Source organism: Indicator indicator, chromosome 15, assembly GCF_027791375.1.
Source record: "Indicator indicator isolate 239-I01 chromosome 15, UM_Iind_1.1, whole genome shotgun sequence".
Classification (NCBI taxonomy): domain Eukaryota; kingdom Metazoa; phylum Chordata; class Aves; order Piciformes; family Indicatoridae; genus Indicator; species Indicator indicator.
Window position 1 is genome coordinate 10,024,628 of NC_072024.1, and position 18,963 is coordinate 10,043,590.

The 18,963-nt window shown below is 41.9% G+C and overlaps 1 protein-coding gene across 1 annotated transcript in view; it reads left to right on the top strand.

Annotated features, from left to right (window-relative positions):
• Nucleotides 1–18,963, top strand: part of FHIT (fragile histidine triad diadenosine triphosphatase) — a 421,294-nt gene that overhangs the window by 325,110 nt on the left and 77,221 nt on the right. Inside the window, exon 4 of the mRNA XM_054387530.1 lies at nucleotides 11,624–11,692. Within this exon, the coding sequence (XP_054243505.1) occupies nucleotides 11,624–11,692 (69 nt within the window). The remainder of the gene's footprint in view (nucleotides 1–11,623; nucleotides 11,693–18,963) is intronic.

The following is an 18,963-nucleotide window of genomic DNA, read 5'->3' on the forward strand; positions in this document are numbered from 1 at the left end:
AAGACCTAATCCAATACCTGCTGAGGCCAAGGAGTCGTTACAAAGATTTCAGTCACCTGTGGGTGATGTTGTAGGTGACCTATGAAGTTTGATTTTCAAGGAGGCTATTTATTCCACAAAACCGTTTTATACCCCTAATTCATCAGTGTGTGCAGGAAATAAGTAAAAACCAGGATTGATCAGCAGTCATATGTAGTCTGTGCTGAAAATCTATTTCCTTGATTCTCAGCTCCTTCACTAGATATGCCATTGAAACAGCTTGAGGTGACAAGGAAGGAGACTTATGTGGGTTGTTTGGAGACTTGGTCCTGCTTCCTCATCATCCCAGAAGCTTTGGTGGGCTCTTGAGGGGAGAACAGCTGAGCAGCTGCATAATGGATTTCAGGCATTGGTTCATAACAGCTTAAAATACTTTAAATGTGAGGTGAAGAAGTTGTGCTATGACACATATGCAAATTGCATTAAATTATGGTTTTATCTAAGATCTTCTGTTTCAAGCTAATTGAAAGACAGAAGCCACTGCTGCAGGAGGAAAATATGAAAGGAAAACTATACTGAAACATAAAAGCGTTTCTGATCAAGTAAAATTCTGTTTCTGTTGAATGTTTTATTTTGTTCCAGTCACATAAATTACCATCTTTGAAATACTAAAACTCCCACAATCAGCTTTTTATAACAGAAAATAATTTACATTTAAAAGGTTTAACTGAAGCAGCTAAACCTTAATGATGAATGTGCACATTCGGCAGTAAAACAGAGAAGCAGCCCATGTTTTGGAACCCAGGGCTGCTATATATAATTTTAATATTATAAATAACTAAATACAGTCTAGTGAGTGTTATAGGTACACACAGAGATATTTGCTGCTTCTTGGGAAATGTATTCTTGAGGGTATAAAATGCCTCGGTAGTGACGTGGAGCCTTGCAAATCTCCTCTCGCATTGATGGGTACTGTGATGGAAAGCACCATGGATTGAAAGCATTTCATCCTCCACAGAAAGTTATGAGACTCAGCTATGTTTCTGGCATTAGGAACCTTTTCTTTCTCCTTGTAGTAGCACCTCTCTTCCATCTTGTGATGGGTTGACCCTGGCTGGATGTTCTATCACGCCCATCCTCAACCACACAGGGGAGAGAAAATGCATCATAAGGTTTGTGGATCGAGATAAGGACAGGGGGAGAGATCATTTACCAATTACCATCACAGGCAAAACAGACTCAGATTGTGGAAATTATTTTCAGTTATTACCAATCAAATCAGAGTAGGATATTGAGAAGTAAAACCAAAACTTAAAAACACCTTTCCCCCACCACACCCTTCTTCCTGGGCTTAATTTTACTCTTGAGTCTTTTCTACCTTCCCACAACAGCAGCAGAGAGGGCCAGGGAATTGGGGACTGTGGTCAGCTCATCACACTGTTTTTGTTGCCCTTTCCTTGTCATGGAGAGAACTTCTCGTTTTCTGCCCCTGCTCCACTGTGAGGTTCCTCCCACAGGAGGCAGTCCTCCACAAACTTCTGCAGTGTGAGTCCACACAGGGTGTAGTTCTTCATGAACTGTTTCTGTATGGGTCCCTTCCACAGGGTGCAGTCCTTCAGGAATGGACTGCTCCTGCATGGGTCCCCAGTGGGGTCACAAGTCCTGCAGCAAACATGCTCCAGTATGGGTTCCTCTCTTCACAGGTCCTGCCATGAGCCTACTTCAGTGTGGGATTCCCACAGGGTCACAGCCTCCTTCAAGTATCCACCTGCAGGTGGATATCTGCTCTACTGGCTGCAGGGGGACAGCCTGCCTCACCATGGTCTTCACCAGAGGCTACGAGGCAATCTCTGCTCCAGCACCTGGAGCACCTCCTTCCCTTTCTTCTTCACTGTCCTTGATGTCTGCAGAGTTGTTTCTCTCACTCCTTTCTCTGGCTGAAATCGTTATTGCAGAGTTTCCCACCCTCACTCAACTCTTCTCATATATGTCATCACAGAAGCATTGCCACCATCACCGATGGCCTTGGCCTTGGCCACTGCCAGATGTGCCTTGGATCTGACTGGTATTGACTCTGCCAGACACAGGGGAAGCTTCTAATAGCTTCTCACAGAAACCAGCCCTGCAGTCATGTGTGTCATCCCCCCCTACCAAAACATTGCCATGAAAATCCAATGAGCATCTTTAACTAAGGACAAAGGAGACAGGAACAGTATTTTAATTCTGTAGGAACCTTGTCACCATCCTAGATGCAACAACAGTTGTTTGAAAACACAATAACTACAAAAATTAGAGATAATGATTTCTCTCTCAGCATGAGTCACTGGTATGTAGAGCTTGTCTTCCCCCTGCTACAACCATTCCTGATTTATCTTCTCTTCTTCTCCCCTGGCTGCTGCATTAAAGGAGGAGTGGGCCATTGCTGCTATAATGCTCTTACTCCCTGCTAGTGGAGAAGAGATATATTTCAGTTTTATGCTCTCCTCAAATGTACTCAGACACATGGAAGAAATATCTTACAGGTGTTTGTATCATTGTGAATACTCAAGAGAGTTGCAGCTCCTCTGTATTCCAACAATAATCTTTCCCTCAACCTTAGTGTAGTTTATATCTCAGCTAGGGTGCCAGGTCCTGCCATTATTGGATTCAGTGAGCAAATGGGTGAAAGTTTCAGCAAAATGGGGGTGAGGCCCTGAGTGTTAATCATGGGGCTGTAGGGCTGATGCTGTGGGAGAAGCTGCACACAACTTTGTAGGTAACAGCACTCAGCCCCTTCAGAGGAAGCTGGACCTTTCTTGATCTACAAGATTCACCTGCGGGGTTCGATCTTTATTAGTATCCAAAAGTAAATTAACATTATGTTGCCCTTCATATCAGACCTTTTAGGAGGCTTCCATCCTTTTCATTTAGACCAGATCTCTGAGGGGAAAAGCCAGTAATAACACACTGGTGTGATAATTAGTAAGCACATTCTACATAATTACAATGTTAGCATCTCAGGGGGGAAATGAAAGCTTGTGCTGTCCCTTTAACGGGACAATTTGATAATCCTCTTAGCATTTTCTCTTTTGGCTGATAATATTTCACAGAATTTTACTTTGTAAAATATTCCTAAAGGGAGGCTTAAGCAATAATGCACAGATTATGGAAATGACTCTCATTAAGTATAGGGAGAGACTTCGCTAAAGCCATGAACTGCTTCAAAACATGTAACCCCCATTAGGAGCTTCATTTAAATGTTTATTCACAGAGCAGTAAATGTTTATTATAGAACATTTTATTGAAACATAAATTAAAGAACCCTAATTATACGTATCACAAGTGTTTAAACAATGTGCATTTATCAAGTCTTAACTAAAGATCAGAGGTGAGAGGAAATGCAATTGTGCTTTCATTTGCATCTCAGTAACACCAAATTTGCACAAAAACATCTGGGCAAGGTGACTCTGAGGGAAGGCAAAGCTATAGGACCTCAAGGCAGGTGATCTGCAGCTGTCCCTAAGATTGCACTTCCTTCCCAAGCAGCTTCAGAGGCACCTTCACTGGTTTGTGCATTAGACTTCCCATCTGTAAAATGGAAGTGAGACTTTATGCAGAGGCTGCCAGGGTTTCAGGTTGTTTTTGTGATTCTTTGGTATTTAGGGAGTAGAAGATGCTGTGCAGGTCTCACAGTGTTCCATAGCAGTGTTGCTGATGTACAATCCAGGAAACATGGCATAGCAGTTTCCCCATCAGGGTCATCGGTGGGACCAAGGTGGTGTTCTGCCTAATGATTCACACAGAGTAATGGTTGATGCTCCTGGAGGTCTGCTTGTCCCACCCAGTGTGGGTACTGGGGAGGGGATAGACACTGGCTAGTGGCAGATGAGATGAGCTGGTGATAGGCCTGGGTCACCATGTGTGAACTGTCATTCCTAGAGTTGTGGACCAGGTTAGAAGTCAGAAAATATGAGTTCAGAAGCACAATCATGCCCTTATTTCTGCTTAGTTTATTCATTTACTGTCTTTCAGAGGCTCTCATAGGAGATGTCAAAATTACATTTGGATCACTCCTTCCTATAAACAGGCTAATTACCCTCATTATTGTGCCAGTTTTCTTGGGTTTGGTGCTGAGGGGAAGGGGTTGGCAGTTTCCTTGCAAGCGCTAAAGTTACTTTCAGCTGTGGAAATTATAACTGCAGATCTCAAGTGGGTTTAAAATTATTTCTGCACATTTTTTTCATTAGGTCTACATCCCTTTTCTAGCTCATCCACAGCTCATTTCTTTAAAACTTCATAGCAGTTGACAGATGCATTATTTATTGAGGATGCTGAATCTGCACATTTCTCCATCTACATGTTTGAAGATGTACTCTGCTGTAAGTCCCCCACTTCATTTGGTTTCTGATACAATTACAAACTCTCCATTTCGTGGCTCTCTGAAGTACATGTTCTCTGTGCTGAGCAAGTATCTTGATGCCTACTGTTCCAGAGGCAAATTCATGGCATAAATGTTGGCAGGGATCATTGCAAAGCTTTCTTTTTTCTCCCAAGTGCATGTGTTCAGTGCATATGTACACAAGTACCTCATGAAAGGGTCATCACTGTCAAGATTGGTGGCCTGGAGACAGACTGTGTGGCTTCAAGTCATGCAGTCTTATGGATCCAAGCTAGAGGAGGGTAGATTTAGATTAGACCTTAGGAAATTCTTCACCTTAAGGGTGGTAAGACACTGGTACAGGTTGCCTAAAGTGGTGGAAGTTTTTAAGGCCAGGCTGGATGTGGCTCTGGGCAACCCGATCTAGTGTGAGGTGTCCCTGCCCATAGCAGGGAGGTTGGAACTGGATGATCCTTGAGGTCCCTTCCAACCCTGACAATTCTGTGATTCCTCTCCCAAGGCTTTTCCAGTTTCCTCTTTCTGCACAATGTTTTTGATTCATGAAACTTCCACCATCTTCTCCATTCTGTTGGTAGCTCCCACCATTCCTGTTCTCTGGTGGCTCTTCTAGTGCATTCCCACCTGTGTTTCTGCTGTTTCCCTGGGCTTTCCAAGACAGATGTGGATTTCCATTCCTTTCCAAAGTGTTTCTCTGTTCCCCTGCACATACTACTCTGTATGCAGCCTGTGCTGCTCCTTTCTGTCTGTATGGCATCCTTATGTTTCTCATGATGGTAGAAAAGCAGGCTTCAGTTTTGTGGGTTAATAAACCAGAACCAAAACGAAGGTGTTACAAGTGTGTGTTTGTGCAACCTTCCATGGTATGGAGCACCCCTTACCACCAGAATGCCAGAGCTGCCATCTGGGGAGGATGAGCTGAGTGTTTGCATCTATACAGCCTCATGCATGAGGTTTCAGTGAAGCTGGAAGGAAAAGTACTGATTCCTAGAAATGGGGCTTTTTTGTAGGAAAGGAATTGTTTTGAGTAGTTTCCTGTCAGGTTTTAATATTTTATAAAAATCAGGTCTTTTAGAGTGACGTTACTTTGTGTAATTTATAACTCCTGGAAATTGAAAAAAAAAATAATACTGGCAATAATTTGGAAGGCTATGAAAACTGAGTATTTTTGTTGATCAAAACTCTTTCTTTTCTTAGTGCTGGATAAGAGTCTTTTGTATTTTAAATTTGTGTCTCAGTTCCAACCAAATTCAGGACTAGGGAAAATGCCAAAAACTTATAAATACTCACTGAAGAGAAACTGCTTTCCCATGAAGACATCTTTGCCAGGCCCTGCAAGTCAAGTGATCTAGAAATTAGCTATCAGTGCCTAGAAAGAGAGATTGTACCAACTAAGTGTGCCTGTGTCTGGGTAATGTGATGTATTTTCAGGGACGGCAGAGGGAGTGCTTTCTGTTAATGAGCTCTGGATATACAGGCAGGGCTTTCCACGGAATAATTTTGTAACAGGGATAATTGAGCAGTTAATCAAGAATAGCAAACAAGGGCTCCATGGAAGCCCAGTTTACAGAGAGGACAAAATTGCCCTATTTTTCATGTGGCTATCTCAGTACTATGGTTGATTTTCTTTATCATGCACTAACAGTCTTACTTGGGGAATGGTTATTAGTTTGGAATTTCTAGTGTTAATCTGGTAGTTTAGAAGCTGCATTATCACAGCCTCCCTTGAGAAGCCCGTGCCTCTGTAATGGACAGGGGACTTTGCAGCAAGCAAGGTCTTATCTGCAAACCACCTTTCTTTTTTCCATCAAACTGGCTTATGGGGGTCTCCTAGCCAGTAAGTCTTGCTGTCTTCAGCTGCCGATGCCCTTCCTGCCCTTCCTCTTGCCTGAACACTACAGTGGCAGGGACATCAGAGCTTACTCTTCCTGCCCTGATGCCCCACATTACGGCCTTTCCTAATCTTACTGCACCATGAGACTGTGGAAGCCCACAACTGCAAAGCTTTGTGTCTATAGAAAGAATGAAAAGTAATGAGGGAAAGGATTAAGCTGCTGAAAGGCATCTGGTTTCGCTGCGTGAAGGCACAGCTCAGCCATGTACTGCACTTGCAGGTGTAGGGTGGAACAGCCCTTCCTCTGCCAACTTTTTGGCAGCCCCCCCTGTCCTCGAGGTTGCATGACCTGTTGCCAGTTCTTATGTATTCATCCTACAGCATCATTGACTGCTAATAGACCCTGGTTACCTGCTGAGGAGCTTTTGTACGGGCTATTATCTCCCTTTGTGTTGGAAGCTCAGCTTTGTTGCTCCACTAACCAGCACAGCAGCTGAGGGAACACAACATAATGTTCATGAATTATTGCAGGCAACCTCCATGTCCTCACCGGTGGTGTGTGGCAGGGTCATCTGCTCTTCACTATTCTGTTCTGGTCTACCTGGGAAATCGCTTTCAGTGTCTATTTTTACCGAGTATTTTTGCTTTACATCCAGTGCAGTGGTGACACATTGGTTATTCGGCCATAATTCAGTATATTAAAATAGCCGTAACTAGGAACATTGCTTTCTGCATGGCCCTGAGTGCTGAAGCAAAACTCACCCGACCTGAATGGGTATTTTTCCAACCAAACAGGCTCCATCTTTTTTGGCTGAGACTTTTTGTGAGCATTTTGTATCCCTCAGTCACTGGAAATTGACTCTAGATGTATAATCTCACAAACGGCTGTGCTGCTGCCAGATTTCAGCAGTGGTGGTGTGAGTGTGCTCCAGAGTACCCATCAGCAGTTCTGTGCTCCCACAGTCGTGCTGGGAATGCTGTGGAGCTTGAGTGGAAGATTCTTTCACTGTGTTAGGAGGTCAAAGCCAGCATGTGCTGGCTCTGGCTCACAATTTCCCCTTGGCAGTATGGATTTGTTGCTTGCAGTATGTTTTCTAACTCTCCGGTCATTGTGGGTTTAAAGGTCTGGAGAAAGCTTCTCTTAAGAGTACTTTTGCATCACTTGTTAATTCTCAACTTTAGGAATTTCTCAAACTATGGCAGTGAAAACAGAGAAAGCTACATACACAGTCCTAGGAAATTGTCAGGCTAATATCTTTTTAATTTTGAATGTCCTATAAAATTCAGTTCCCAGAGACTCCTTCCAGCTGTTCCTGCCTCAGACATTCCTGGTAGACCAGAAATTTTGTTCCTAGTATGAGAAGCAGATGGTGAGGCTCAAGCATCTTTGACCTACACAGTGTCCCCCACCTGGGGCCATATTGCTGTGTGCCCTCATGTTGTCATACCCAGTGTGCCCATCTCCTGGGTGGGCACACAGCTTTCTCCATCACTGTCTGACTGGAAGGGGGAATGGTTGCTAACATTCTAAGCAGTGTAAGCACATGTATGAATATTTTTTTACCCTGATGTGGGGTGATACTGATTGGTCCATTAGTGTAAACATGTCAGCTGTTGTATGTTGCTTTTTGTGCTTATTAAGCAAAATAATGAAAACTGAGGGCAAAGGAATGATTTAGGAAAAAAATAAATATAATCAACAGTGAATAGAGCCTGCTGCAATGTGATGGGGCTGTCTGCCACCCACCAGACATGAGGATACCCCCAATAACTGCAAAGAAATTTGAAAAGCTTTATTTGGAACAGGTTGCCCAGGGATGTGGTAGAGGCCCCATATCTGGAGCTTGTTAAGGCCAAGCTGGATGTAGCTCTGAGGAACCTGATCTAGTGTGAGGTGTCCCTGCCCATGGCAGGGGTGTTGAACTAGATGATCTTTGAGGTCCCTTCCAACCCTAACAATTCTGCAAATTTGGCATTTTGTATACACAACATTTGATTTTGTTGTTGTTGGGTTTTTTTGGGGGGAGTTGGGGTTTGGATTTTTGGTTTTGTGGTCTTTTTTGTTGTTTTTTTGTTTGTTTGGGTTTTTTGTTTGTTTGTTTTTTGGTCTGTAAGCAGTGTTTGTCTGGTTAAAAAAAATTGCAGCCAAATGTTTCGCTTTTATATCTACTGAGACATTTCAGTCAACTGCAAATGTCTTTTTGAGGCATGCAGGTTTTTGTTTTGCCTGGAAAACAAAATAGAAGGAAGCAACTCTAATTTACAGGTACCTTGAAGTTATTTCTGCTGCCTCCAGTTGGGTAGACCACCCTGTAGCCATCAGTGGACGCAAAACACCAAAGCATATACGTAATATCTGAGGTGTGAATACTCCCACTGAACAAATTCACAGGTTGAAAATTGAACTGGTGCTTAAGTGCCTTGGTGGAGTGAGGCTCTAGCAATAACAAATAGCAATAAGGAGCAAAAAAATGATCAATTAAAGAACTTCTAATGAATCTGAATATCAGTGTCCCTGAGTTTGGAAGGCCAGAAGCTGAAAGGCAGATTAGAGAGGGTGTGAAATCCCCTTGTTCAGTGTTTCTCATGATGTGGTAGCTACTGCTCTGTGCTGCTTTTATTTCCCTTGGTCTTGGTAAAGCTGAAGAGAAGGAAATTACTTGAGACACTGTCGCTGCTCCTGATACTTTCTATTACACAAACAGTAGGGACAATCCAGGTTTGTGTTTGTGTTCCATGCACAGAATAAAAAAAAAAAATTAAAAAAAAATTGATTGTAGGTATCTTCAACCTGGGAAACATTAATTTGTTTTCTGTTATGGTTGACAGATTTTCCTATGCAGCCTGGTATTGTGTAAGAATATAATGCATGTAGTAAAGGTGAGTAACCCTTGAGGATGTCCCCACTGATGCCAAGTGGCCTATATGCTGTCATAAACACTTTTTTGGTTTGTTTTATTTTCCCACGCTGATTGCAAGAGCCCATTTTGAGTAGAAGATCACAGTAGGCTCATTCATTACCTGCTGTGCTGGTGTGTGCATCTGCAGTGCAGTATCTGTGCACTGAGCTTTGGACTATATCCCTGTGTGCTTTTAGGTATTCCAAACTGTCTGTCATGGCTACACAGATCTTCTCCTGTGTGCAACCTGGAACATTCTGCCACAGAGACAAAAATTACTCTTAAGGGTGCTGGACTTTGGGGGACTATGGTTGTTGACAACTGATATCAGGTGGTATATATGTCATGAAGAGAGATTCCTGAAATTTTATTTGCAGCAAAACTGTCAATTCCTGTAGCAGAATAGAAAGGAACTGGCTGGCAGATTATTCTCTATGAATCAATTTAAAACCTAATGAGAACCATAGATGTGACACACTAGTGGAATTTCACAGTCCCACTGCAAACTTTAATTTGCACTTTTATTTTTTTTGAAACATCTTGAAATATTTCTTCTCTTTGTCCGAAAACAAAATTTCAGGTCCCTGGCTACTGAAGACCATCTTTAAACTTGCTTGGGATTTTGAGCAATACATCATGAGAGCAGTGATGTTCAGATGATACATTGCACTAATACATCACAAGAGCACTATCTCTCTCATGATATATTAGTATAATACACTATCAGAACACTATCACTGATGTATTACTAAAACCCACAGTTTTTAACCCTCAAGAATCATCCTCATCTCTAGACTGAATACACTGAAAGCTGTGGATAATGATAAGAATAAGCAATCACGTATTTGATTTCTCTAGGGCAAGGGGAAAAAGAGAAAAAAGAGTGGTATTTGGAATATTTCATTAAGCGAAACATCCTTCTGATTTCATTTTATTCACTGAGCAAATGGCTTAATGGATTGAAGCTAGCACAATGTAGGTCTGTTTGAATTTTCTTACAAATAGCCTAAGAAAATCTTTTTTTGATTTTGGATTTCATTATAGACTTGAGCAGTATTTTGAGAACGTTTCAGTGAGGTGCTTGATTTTCAGCTGATTTCTGCCTCATCAAATTGAGTCACATGTAAGCTATCTAAATTCTGTATAAAGCATTTGGTGCTGTTTCTGATGCAGTCTTTTTTTGTTTTGGTTTGGTTTTGGTTTTTTAGAAGGATTTAGGCACCATCTGAAAAGATCTGGAGATGCAGAAATGTTGTCTGTCATTCAGATCATTCCTCAGTGAGGTGGTGTTTTGTTTTGGTTTTTTTCCTGAAGAATTATTCTCAGTTGTGGGTTGTTTGTTTGTTTTTTTCTCAAAGAAAGATAAATGAGAAAGGGGAAAAGATAAAAGAATGTTTTGCAATGTTACAGCTGAACTTACTGCAGAAGAGCAGATAGATGAGCATTTGTTTGATTTTGTAGAGTTTGAGTCTCAAAAATCTTCAATTACCCTTTCTATATGGTATGAAGATTGCCATAATCTCTTAACAGAAAAAAATAGACAGTAATAGTAGCAATATCACATGAAGTTGGCAAAGTGGCATGTCATATATTTCCTTCCTTTTCTCATTTTTGTTCCTTTCCCCCATAACTCACCAGAAAACTCACCAGTGACAAAAATGCATTGCCTCTCACCTCCCTCCCATAGCAGGCAGCCTGAAGCTGCCTCTCCAGATTATGGTCCTTAGCTGTGCCACCCCTCCAAGTGATGGCCCAACCATCAGGAGAACGACACTTATGCTTCAGTCTGCAAAACTGGGCTCATAATTCTTGTGCCTTGAAGTTTTAGGATCACCTGGTGGACTGGAGCCAACATCCCTGCACGTGTGTCCCCAGCACACACCCCGTACCACTGGGGTCTGCTTATGTTAAGGCTACATGTTTTATGGGGGAAAGACAAAACACTAAAATCCTTTCAACTTTGCAAAAGACATGGTATTAGCCCTGCTCTACAGCCTGCTGAAGGGCCTCTTCTGACAGCCCTTCTACCTGTGTGGTTTTGGACATGTACCTCGGTTGTTCCTCTCTTCTCCAGCCTGAGTGGCACAGCACTGAGCCTGGGGTTGCTCTTGTGAGCCCTCTGCCCATGCTTCCCACAGCCATGTCCCATCACTGGCACCTTTTTGGTCTTCTCAGTTTTGAAGTCATGACACAGAGCTCCGAGGTACATTGTCATTTCAAAGCTGTGGCTAAATATGACTCTTACTGACAACTATGAATAATTCCACAGAGCCCCTAAACTTCCAGGCATTTCACTCAGAAGCTCAGATAATACAGCAGATCTGCTTTGTTGTGTTTTTCATCTTTTATATTCTCCAATGAGTTGAGATACAGTTATGGAACAGGTTAATGTATTTTCCTCTGCAAAGAATGCTGTGGGAGCCCATGCGTGGTTATTTGAATGTGTTGAGAATAATGCTGACAATCCAGGAAAAAAATAATTAAAAAAAAGGTCATGAGCTTGATAATCACTATTATTTTTTTTCACATTTTCAGCATGTTCATGTCCATGTGCTTCCAAGGAGGGCTGGAGACTTCCGCAGGAACGATGATGTCTACAGAGAGGTAAGGGCTGCAGTTCGTTTCTTGTTCAGATTGGATTTTGCATTTAGAAATGCACCTTAATGACAGAAGCCCTGCTTGAGTGGAGATAGCTAATAGGATCTCTGCATCTTTATTGCTTGCAAAGACCCTGCAGTAGCACCAAGACCTGTACTGGGATTTCCTTGTAACCTCTGGGCCAGGCTGTGGTCACACAGGGTGCCAAGGGAGGACGCATCTGGCATCTTTGGTACTTCAGTCTATCTCTACTCACAGAGTGTGGTGACATCTCTACCAATAGTTATGTTTTCTTGGTTTGGGGGTACAGGTAAAAGGATGACCACGTGGCTATCCTGGCATGCAGGGAGTATGTCCTACGCTGGCTGCTAGCCTGGGGTGCCAAGCCTCCCCCTTTCAACACAGGAAAATACAGACAGCTCATTACAACCCAATCACAAATTGCCTTCTGGCCTGCTTTATGCAGGGCTCCGTTCAGGCTCTGGACAAATCACAGTGTAGCCCCAAAGATGAAAACTGAAGAGCAGCTATGCATATAGATGTAATATATGCACATGTGCTGATTGTACAGCAGAGCTGGGGACATAAGCTGTTCCAGTGTGACTGAATTACTGGCTTTTGTTTCCATGAACAATCCTACTGGCATTAACAAAAAGTTTTCCATAGCCTGACAGCTGTCACAATGAGTTAATGAAAAAAATCTCCCCCTTGTTAGATTTACAGATGGTTCTTCGTGAGTTTGGTAGGATCCTCTATCTCGAATATGACATCTCCTGTTCTTTCTGAAAGTAATTAATATAAACTTGTTCAGCGCTACTGCAACACCATCTACTTGAAGGAGAATTCATGACATTTTTTGCTTTTGTATTTTTTTCCTTTGTGATATATACATGGAGACAACTCACCAAGAAAATGGGAATGTATTTTAAAGTTTTATAATGACTTAAATATTCAAAAGTGGTGAAAAACATTTGTTACTGACGAGTTGCATGAAGCCTAGAGACTGAGAACCCCACAAAATAAGGGTAAAACCTTAAAATAAGGCTGTTGAGCAAGGAAATCATCTCCTGTGCTGCTCTAGTTAAAGGCAGTTAAGTGAGGAAAGTTAAAAGTTAACACCTGAAGAATGTGAAGCACTGGAACAGGTTGTCCAGGGAAGTGGTGGAGTTGCCATCCCTAGAAGTATTTAAAAGACTTGTGATGCTTAGGGACATGGTTTAGTGGTGGACTCAATGATCTTAAAGGTTCAACCTAAAGGATTCTATGATTTTTTTTTTCCTTTTCAAATGTGTGATTTCAGATGCGGAGCCAACCCACAAAATCTGTTTCCATTTTTGTCACATTTACAGTTCCATTTTCTTCTTTTCTAACACATTTATTTCTCCCTTGTTATATGTAAATACAGACAAAACTCTGTTAATGAACTAGACTCTACAGACAATGTTGTTAAATGCAAAAGGGTGACAAATTGGTGAAAAATACTTTATCTTGTCATTTTCAGTTACAGAAATTGTAGGTGTTGCTTTTAGCAGACAGGGAACAAAAATATTTAGACAGAGATGTGGTAATATATCTTGTAGCAGAAGAATATGTCACTTCAGAGTCTAACCAGCTATCCTTTAGTACTGCAGAGCTCACTTAGGCTTTTGTACAGACAAATATCAATTTTTTAGGGTGCCAGGGGGAAAAACCAAAACCAACTTATTTGATACTATAAAAAATATTTGATGTAAAGTTCTGGCTTGATTGGAGGATGGAGGGGCTTAGGTAAGATGCTCTCCTGAAAGTACATACCTGTTTTGAAAAATAGGTTTGGGTGGGACAGCCATGGGCTGCAGGCCATTAGCAGTTTGGAATCAGCCAGGGCAGCTGACCTGAGCTGGCTACAGCTGTATCCCAGACCATAACCACCACACCCAGTATAAAGGGGGAATTTTGCTAAGAACAGGGGGAGCTTCTGCTTCAGCTTTGGCTTGAGCTCTTCCTGCTTGCAAAGGTCTGCCTTTCCATTTATGGTAACCACCATACCTTCCCTGAGCTGAGTATAACTTTGTATACTTTATATTGGCGTAGGTATTAGTTTGTCTGTTTCATTAAATCCATTTTCATTTCAAACCATGGGTCTCCTCTCTTTTTCCCATCCCTGTTCTCTGCTGGGGAGATATCATTGCATAATAGAACAACTGCCATAGTTTAGCCCTGGACATGAGCTGAACATAGACAAGTACAAAATGGACAAATTACTGGAAGTACAGCTGACTTTGGAAATCATTTGGAGTTTATGACAGTAAAGCAAAAATCTTTTGATATAACGCATCTCTGTGTTGTACCAACAAGACATAGCCCTTTGTCAAGAAGATCTTTTAAGCTGATTTAGGAAGATATGTAGGTCATGGTGGGGCAACAAACTGAAAATCTAGGAAGGCCAGAGTACCATTAGGTGCGATGGAGCTGCTGAAGAAAGCTTTAAATCCATCATCTGTGGAACTTGTACCTAGGGCAATCGAAAACCTGTGTATAAACAATGCTTCATTTCCATGTATTTGAGTGATAGATGGAGTTGTAGTTTAGAGAGCAAAGACCACCTTCCAAAATCATCCCAACAACCTTTTCTTTCTAGTTTGTGACATGGAGGCTTATCAGCCCCCCTTAAATAATTTGTGTAGCCCCCCTTAAATAATTTGTGTAGTTGTAAAGCGCATCTGAGCTAAATTCTGCATATTGTGGTGCCTGGTTTAGCTGCTGCAGCTAAAGACTATACAGCCATTGGGTGTCATTTGCACAGATTCTGGATCGCAGCTCTGGTTCAACACATCTATTGCAAACTCCTATCTATCTGTAAATGCCTTTGAGCTCTCCAAGCCCAGCAGTTGTCATCTGTTTATGCTCAGTAGATTGTTGACAAATCCCATTGCTCTGTGAGTGTTTGACAGTGAAAGGAATGCCCAGATGTTGAGACATCAGTTCTCTTAGGAGACTTCTAGAGTTGAGACAGCTAGAAAGTACTTGCAGTCTCTTACCGTATGCTTTATTTCTCCCACTTGGTTTGGGAGTGACCACTCATCTGATAGAAAAGACATAAAACAGCCTATCGGGTTGATGCCTGCTTAGTCTGTTTATTGGGCTCTTGTCTGTGAAGCTCTGAGACAGCCTTGTTTAAAGCAGCTTTTATGTATAAAGAGTATACTTAAAGGTAAGGTATATCTTTAGCACTTGGTTTTTAATAGGGCTGCTGATGGACAGTAATGTCTGGTGGTTTCTGGATATAGATTTAGAACTTCAACACTGGAACGTTAATCGTAGAAGGGATAAAAGAGGGACTGACACCTACTCCACAGCAGCTCCTCTCAGGCATTTCATGGTGGAATATGTCACTTAATATTTTAGGTTTCTGAACCTTAGTGCATATGAAAGAAGTCACTGTTTCAGCTACAGAGAGAGTGATTAATAATGAAAAAAAAATCTGCATTGAATGTTTTAGATTTTTTTAACCTGCATCTTTGTGGAGCTGTTTCTTGGAAGATTATTTCCCAGGAAGCGTTAGCTATCCACCCTCTGGGCTCACTGTAGTGGAAAGCTAAAGGTATAGTTTTCCAGTTCTGATATTTTCCTGCAATTATTTGAAGCCTAATCCTCCGAGTGTGCGCATCAGAGTTAAATTGGTCTTACAGGCCCTTCTTGCTGGGTTCGTTTTCTCATCTGTGTCTTGAGTAGTTCTTAGTCATCAGTTTATTTTTTGGGCAGCAAAATTATAGTAGTTAAATGCCAGGAAAATTTTCAATAGAATACCTCATTGTTCCTCTGTATGTTCTATTTGGTTTGAAATCGATGATTATTTTTACATTTACTAATCAAAGAATTTAAAGGCCATTGTATCAAGGAACTGCCTACCTTGAAATAGACAAGTTTTTTGCTCTTGTAAGGGCATGTCACAGTAACTGAGAAGGATTTGACATAAGTGAATGTCTTTACTGTAGAACAGCACCCTGTGTTGTTGCAGTCAGCACAAGTACTGCAGAGCTGTTGGAGGTCATCGTGTCCAAGGCGTTCAAGAACATTATCTTGAAATGTCTCAGCAGTTTCATATACACTCAGCCATCTGTGGGCAGTCCTCATTCAGTCTGTGTTTGAAAAGTCCATTGCACAGCCTGTCCCTGGTCTCCACTGAGTGGTTAGCCATTACTGCAATATAAATAACATTCATCATCCTTTAGGTTGGCAGGTAATAGCTGTACTGGGCATGAGTACCAGGCTTTCTCAGAAAGAAAGACTGAACCAGAAGTCTGCAATACTGCTGTTATGAGTACTGACCTCAATAAGTTAATTTTGAGGCTGACAGACTCGGATGGGTAAGGACAGCCTGGCCACTCAGCAAAACCCTGAGCATCCTTGGCATGCAGTGATGTATTTGGTGGTGCACAGCCCTGTTCCTTCCCAAATTCAGTGTTTCACTCGGTGGTTGTAACAGATGCAATGGCAACACACATCCAGGTCTGTGCGTGCAGGGCAAACAGTGCCCATCTCCATGCCAGGTTTGTTTTCATGCCCACCTCATGTCCTGGCCTGTCTTCAGTTCCCAGCCTAGCCTGGAGAGAACTGAAAATACTGTGAAAGGGGAAAGCATAAGTGAGATAGGTTAACCCAAACCCCTGTGTCTTCATCCCTCAGCTGTGTGCCAGACCTGCATCATGAACCCTTTGTAATGATCCTGGGTGATACTTCCTTATGTGACTTCTTCGGTACCTTAAAGATTTTGTAAAATGCAGAAGCTAGCAAAAGAATTTGCTTCATGCTGTCTTCTTTCCCTTCTGGCATTCAGGCAAGCTGTGAGAGAGTCACTTAGGGGAAGATTTTTTGACTTAGTGATCTCATTCAGCACATTATGTTAAATCATTTCAGCAAGAATACCTATTAGTAATCACTTCCAATTCCAGGGAGGATGAAGGAGGCATTTTGGAATGTGACTCAAAACCTGCTGGGCCACTTCTTCAGACTGGCAATACAGGCGAACTGCAGTGAATTCAGAAGTTTAGTCAAACAAGCCTGAAGTTTAATTCTCCATGAGTGGCTTTGACTGTGACATGCCTTCACTCTGACCTGCAGACAGCACCTTGCATGCTGCTGGGCACAGAGTCTGGTAGAAGGCTTGAAATGTGTACAGCTGCACTGAACTCTCTGAGCTGCTTCCTACTTGTCTTCAAGGTATATAACACAAAGATAAATAAGCCCAAATCCAGGTCCTGCTAGACAAAATGGAAAGATGCCCAGCAGCTTCTCTGAGCATTGGATTGAACTATTAATGAAAATTAATGGCATGCAGAGCTAATAGGCTGTTCCTTGGCCTCAGAATTATATTGCACCTTCTGGGAACATATTGCAGCCTGATGGTAGATCAGTCTGCTGCTTCTGAGCTCCCTTGGGGCCAGACTCTGCTTTCTTTGCACCCTATGTGGGTAAACCATGGAAAGGGAGGGAAGCAGCACAGAATCTAAACTGGTATTTTTCTTTAAAAAAAAACAACAACTCTGTTTTTTCCAGATACAAGTTTATTTCCCTGTCTTCTGATGTGACAGCAAACAAATTCTTCCCAGTAGGCTGTGGATTTCATCCTGGCCTTGCCAATGTTGCTCTTTCTGACTGAGAGCATCAGAGGAGGCTCTGCTAGCCAAGGAGCATAAGCCTTTCCCAGTTGCTTCATGAGTCTTATGATATTACAGCGACTCCAGCAGGGCAAGTCAGATCAAGTGTGCATGAATATTTCCATCTGAGAGTATTGCAGGAGAAGCTAGAACTGTGCAAATAATTGTGTTTTGGATTTGGTAGCTGAACAGACAAAAAGGGATTTTGAGTTGACCTGGGACAATTATTTTTTTTTTTTCCATCAAACAAATTTCCTTTTTGAGTTAAACAGGATAATTTGTTTTCTGGACCATGATATTTTATCCAATTATGATTCAAAACCCCCTGAAGCCTGCTGGCAAGCCCAGCAAGTCCTTGCATGTGCCCAGCCTGCATAAGGCAAATTGAGGAATTTGTCAGCAGAGCTCAGCAGGAATACTGGGAGACATTCTATCATCACATATATCTCCCTAGATGGAAACCCTACTGTTCGTGGTATTTTCTGCCCTTTCTAACCTTGTGAGGCACTTCTTAATTTGACACCTGAAATCTCTGAGACCTTCCTCTATGCCGTGTATATTGCTGCACTTATTTTAGGATAGCAGGATATCATAATCAGGCCTGATTGAGAGCTGTTTCATTCACTGATATCTTCAATCCAATCTAGAGAAGTGGAATCAAATCAGCTATAGGAACAAATTAGAAGTGGTTAGAAGGGCTCCCATTAAGGCAGCCATCCCTCACACTCACATGTAAGCCCTTTACACCTAGACTTTGTCTGGAAGGCAATGTACACTTGGCATTTTACATATCATCATGTAGTCTCATTGCCCTCTAGCCCAGCTGTCTCTCTGCATCCCATCACTGCTCTGGCTGCTTCTTACCCTTTCCTGCCTCAAGGTTTCAACAACTATTTTCCTCATAGGTAAAAAATATCAGCTTTCCAAAAATCACTTACATTTAGTCTATAATACAGCAGAGGCAAATTATTGTGACCATTACAAAGGATCTCTTGGCCCCTTCTGTAAGATGTTTGCTATGTTTAGCTCATGGAGTATTTGCTCTTTTGTGTCCTTGATGGTAGTTCATTGGCAAACAACTTAGTATTACAGTGAGCAAGGCTCTGTCAGAGCATGGACTTACTTAACTGCTCAGGTGCTTCTCCTCCTTTCCCAGTCCCTCAGGTAAAACTGTCTCCAGACCTCTGCTTATCTTTTGATGCAGAGTTAACTGAATTCGTGCTATTGGGGAGAACATACCCAACCTTTATTGAATTGATGAGCTGAAAAGTAAACAAACCTATCAGGGAGCTGGCATTTTCCAAACAGAGAGTTTTCTTCTCTGAACTGAAACACTGCAATAAACTTAAGATTAAATACTCTCCCACATTCAGCTTAAGTAAGATTCAGGTTATGGGAACAGCTAGTTGGTAACCCAAGAACTAAATCACATTGAAATTTAATGCATTGCACAACAGACAACTTCAGCAATTGGTTCTACTGATAGCAAAGATTTGAAGAGTCCCTTCTCAATCCACAGGACTCTTTCTGATACAGCCAGTAGCTTGCAGTGGTCCAACCCTCTGACCCACATGCAGCTATGTAGAGTCATATGTTTTAGGTTGTGATCCCACAAGGAAAGAGCTCTTTCATTGTAAT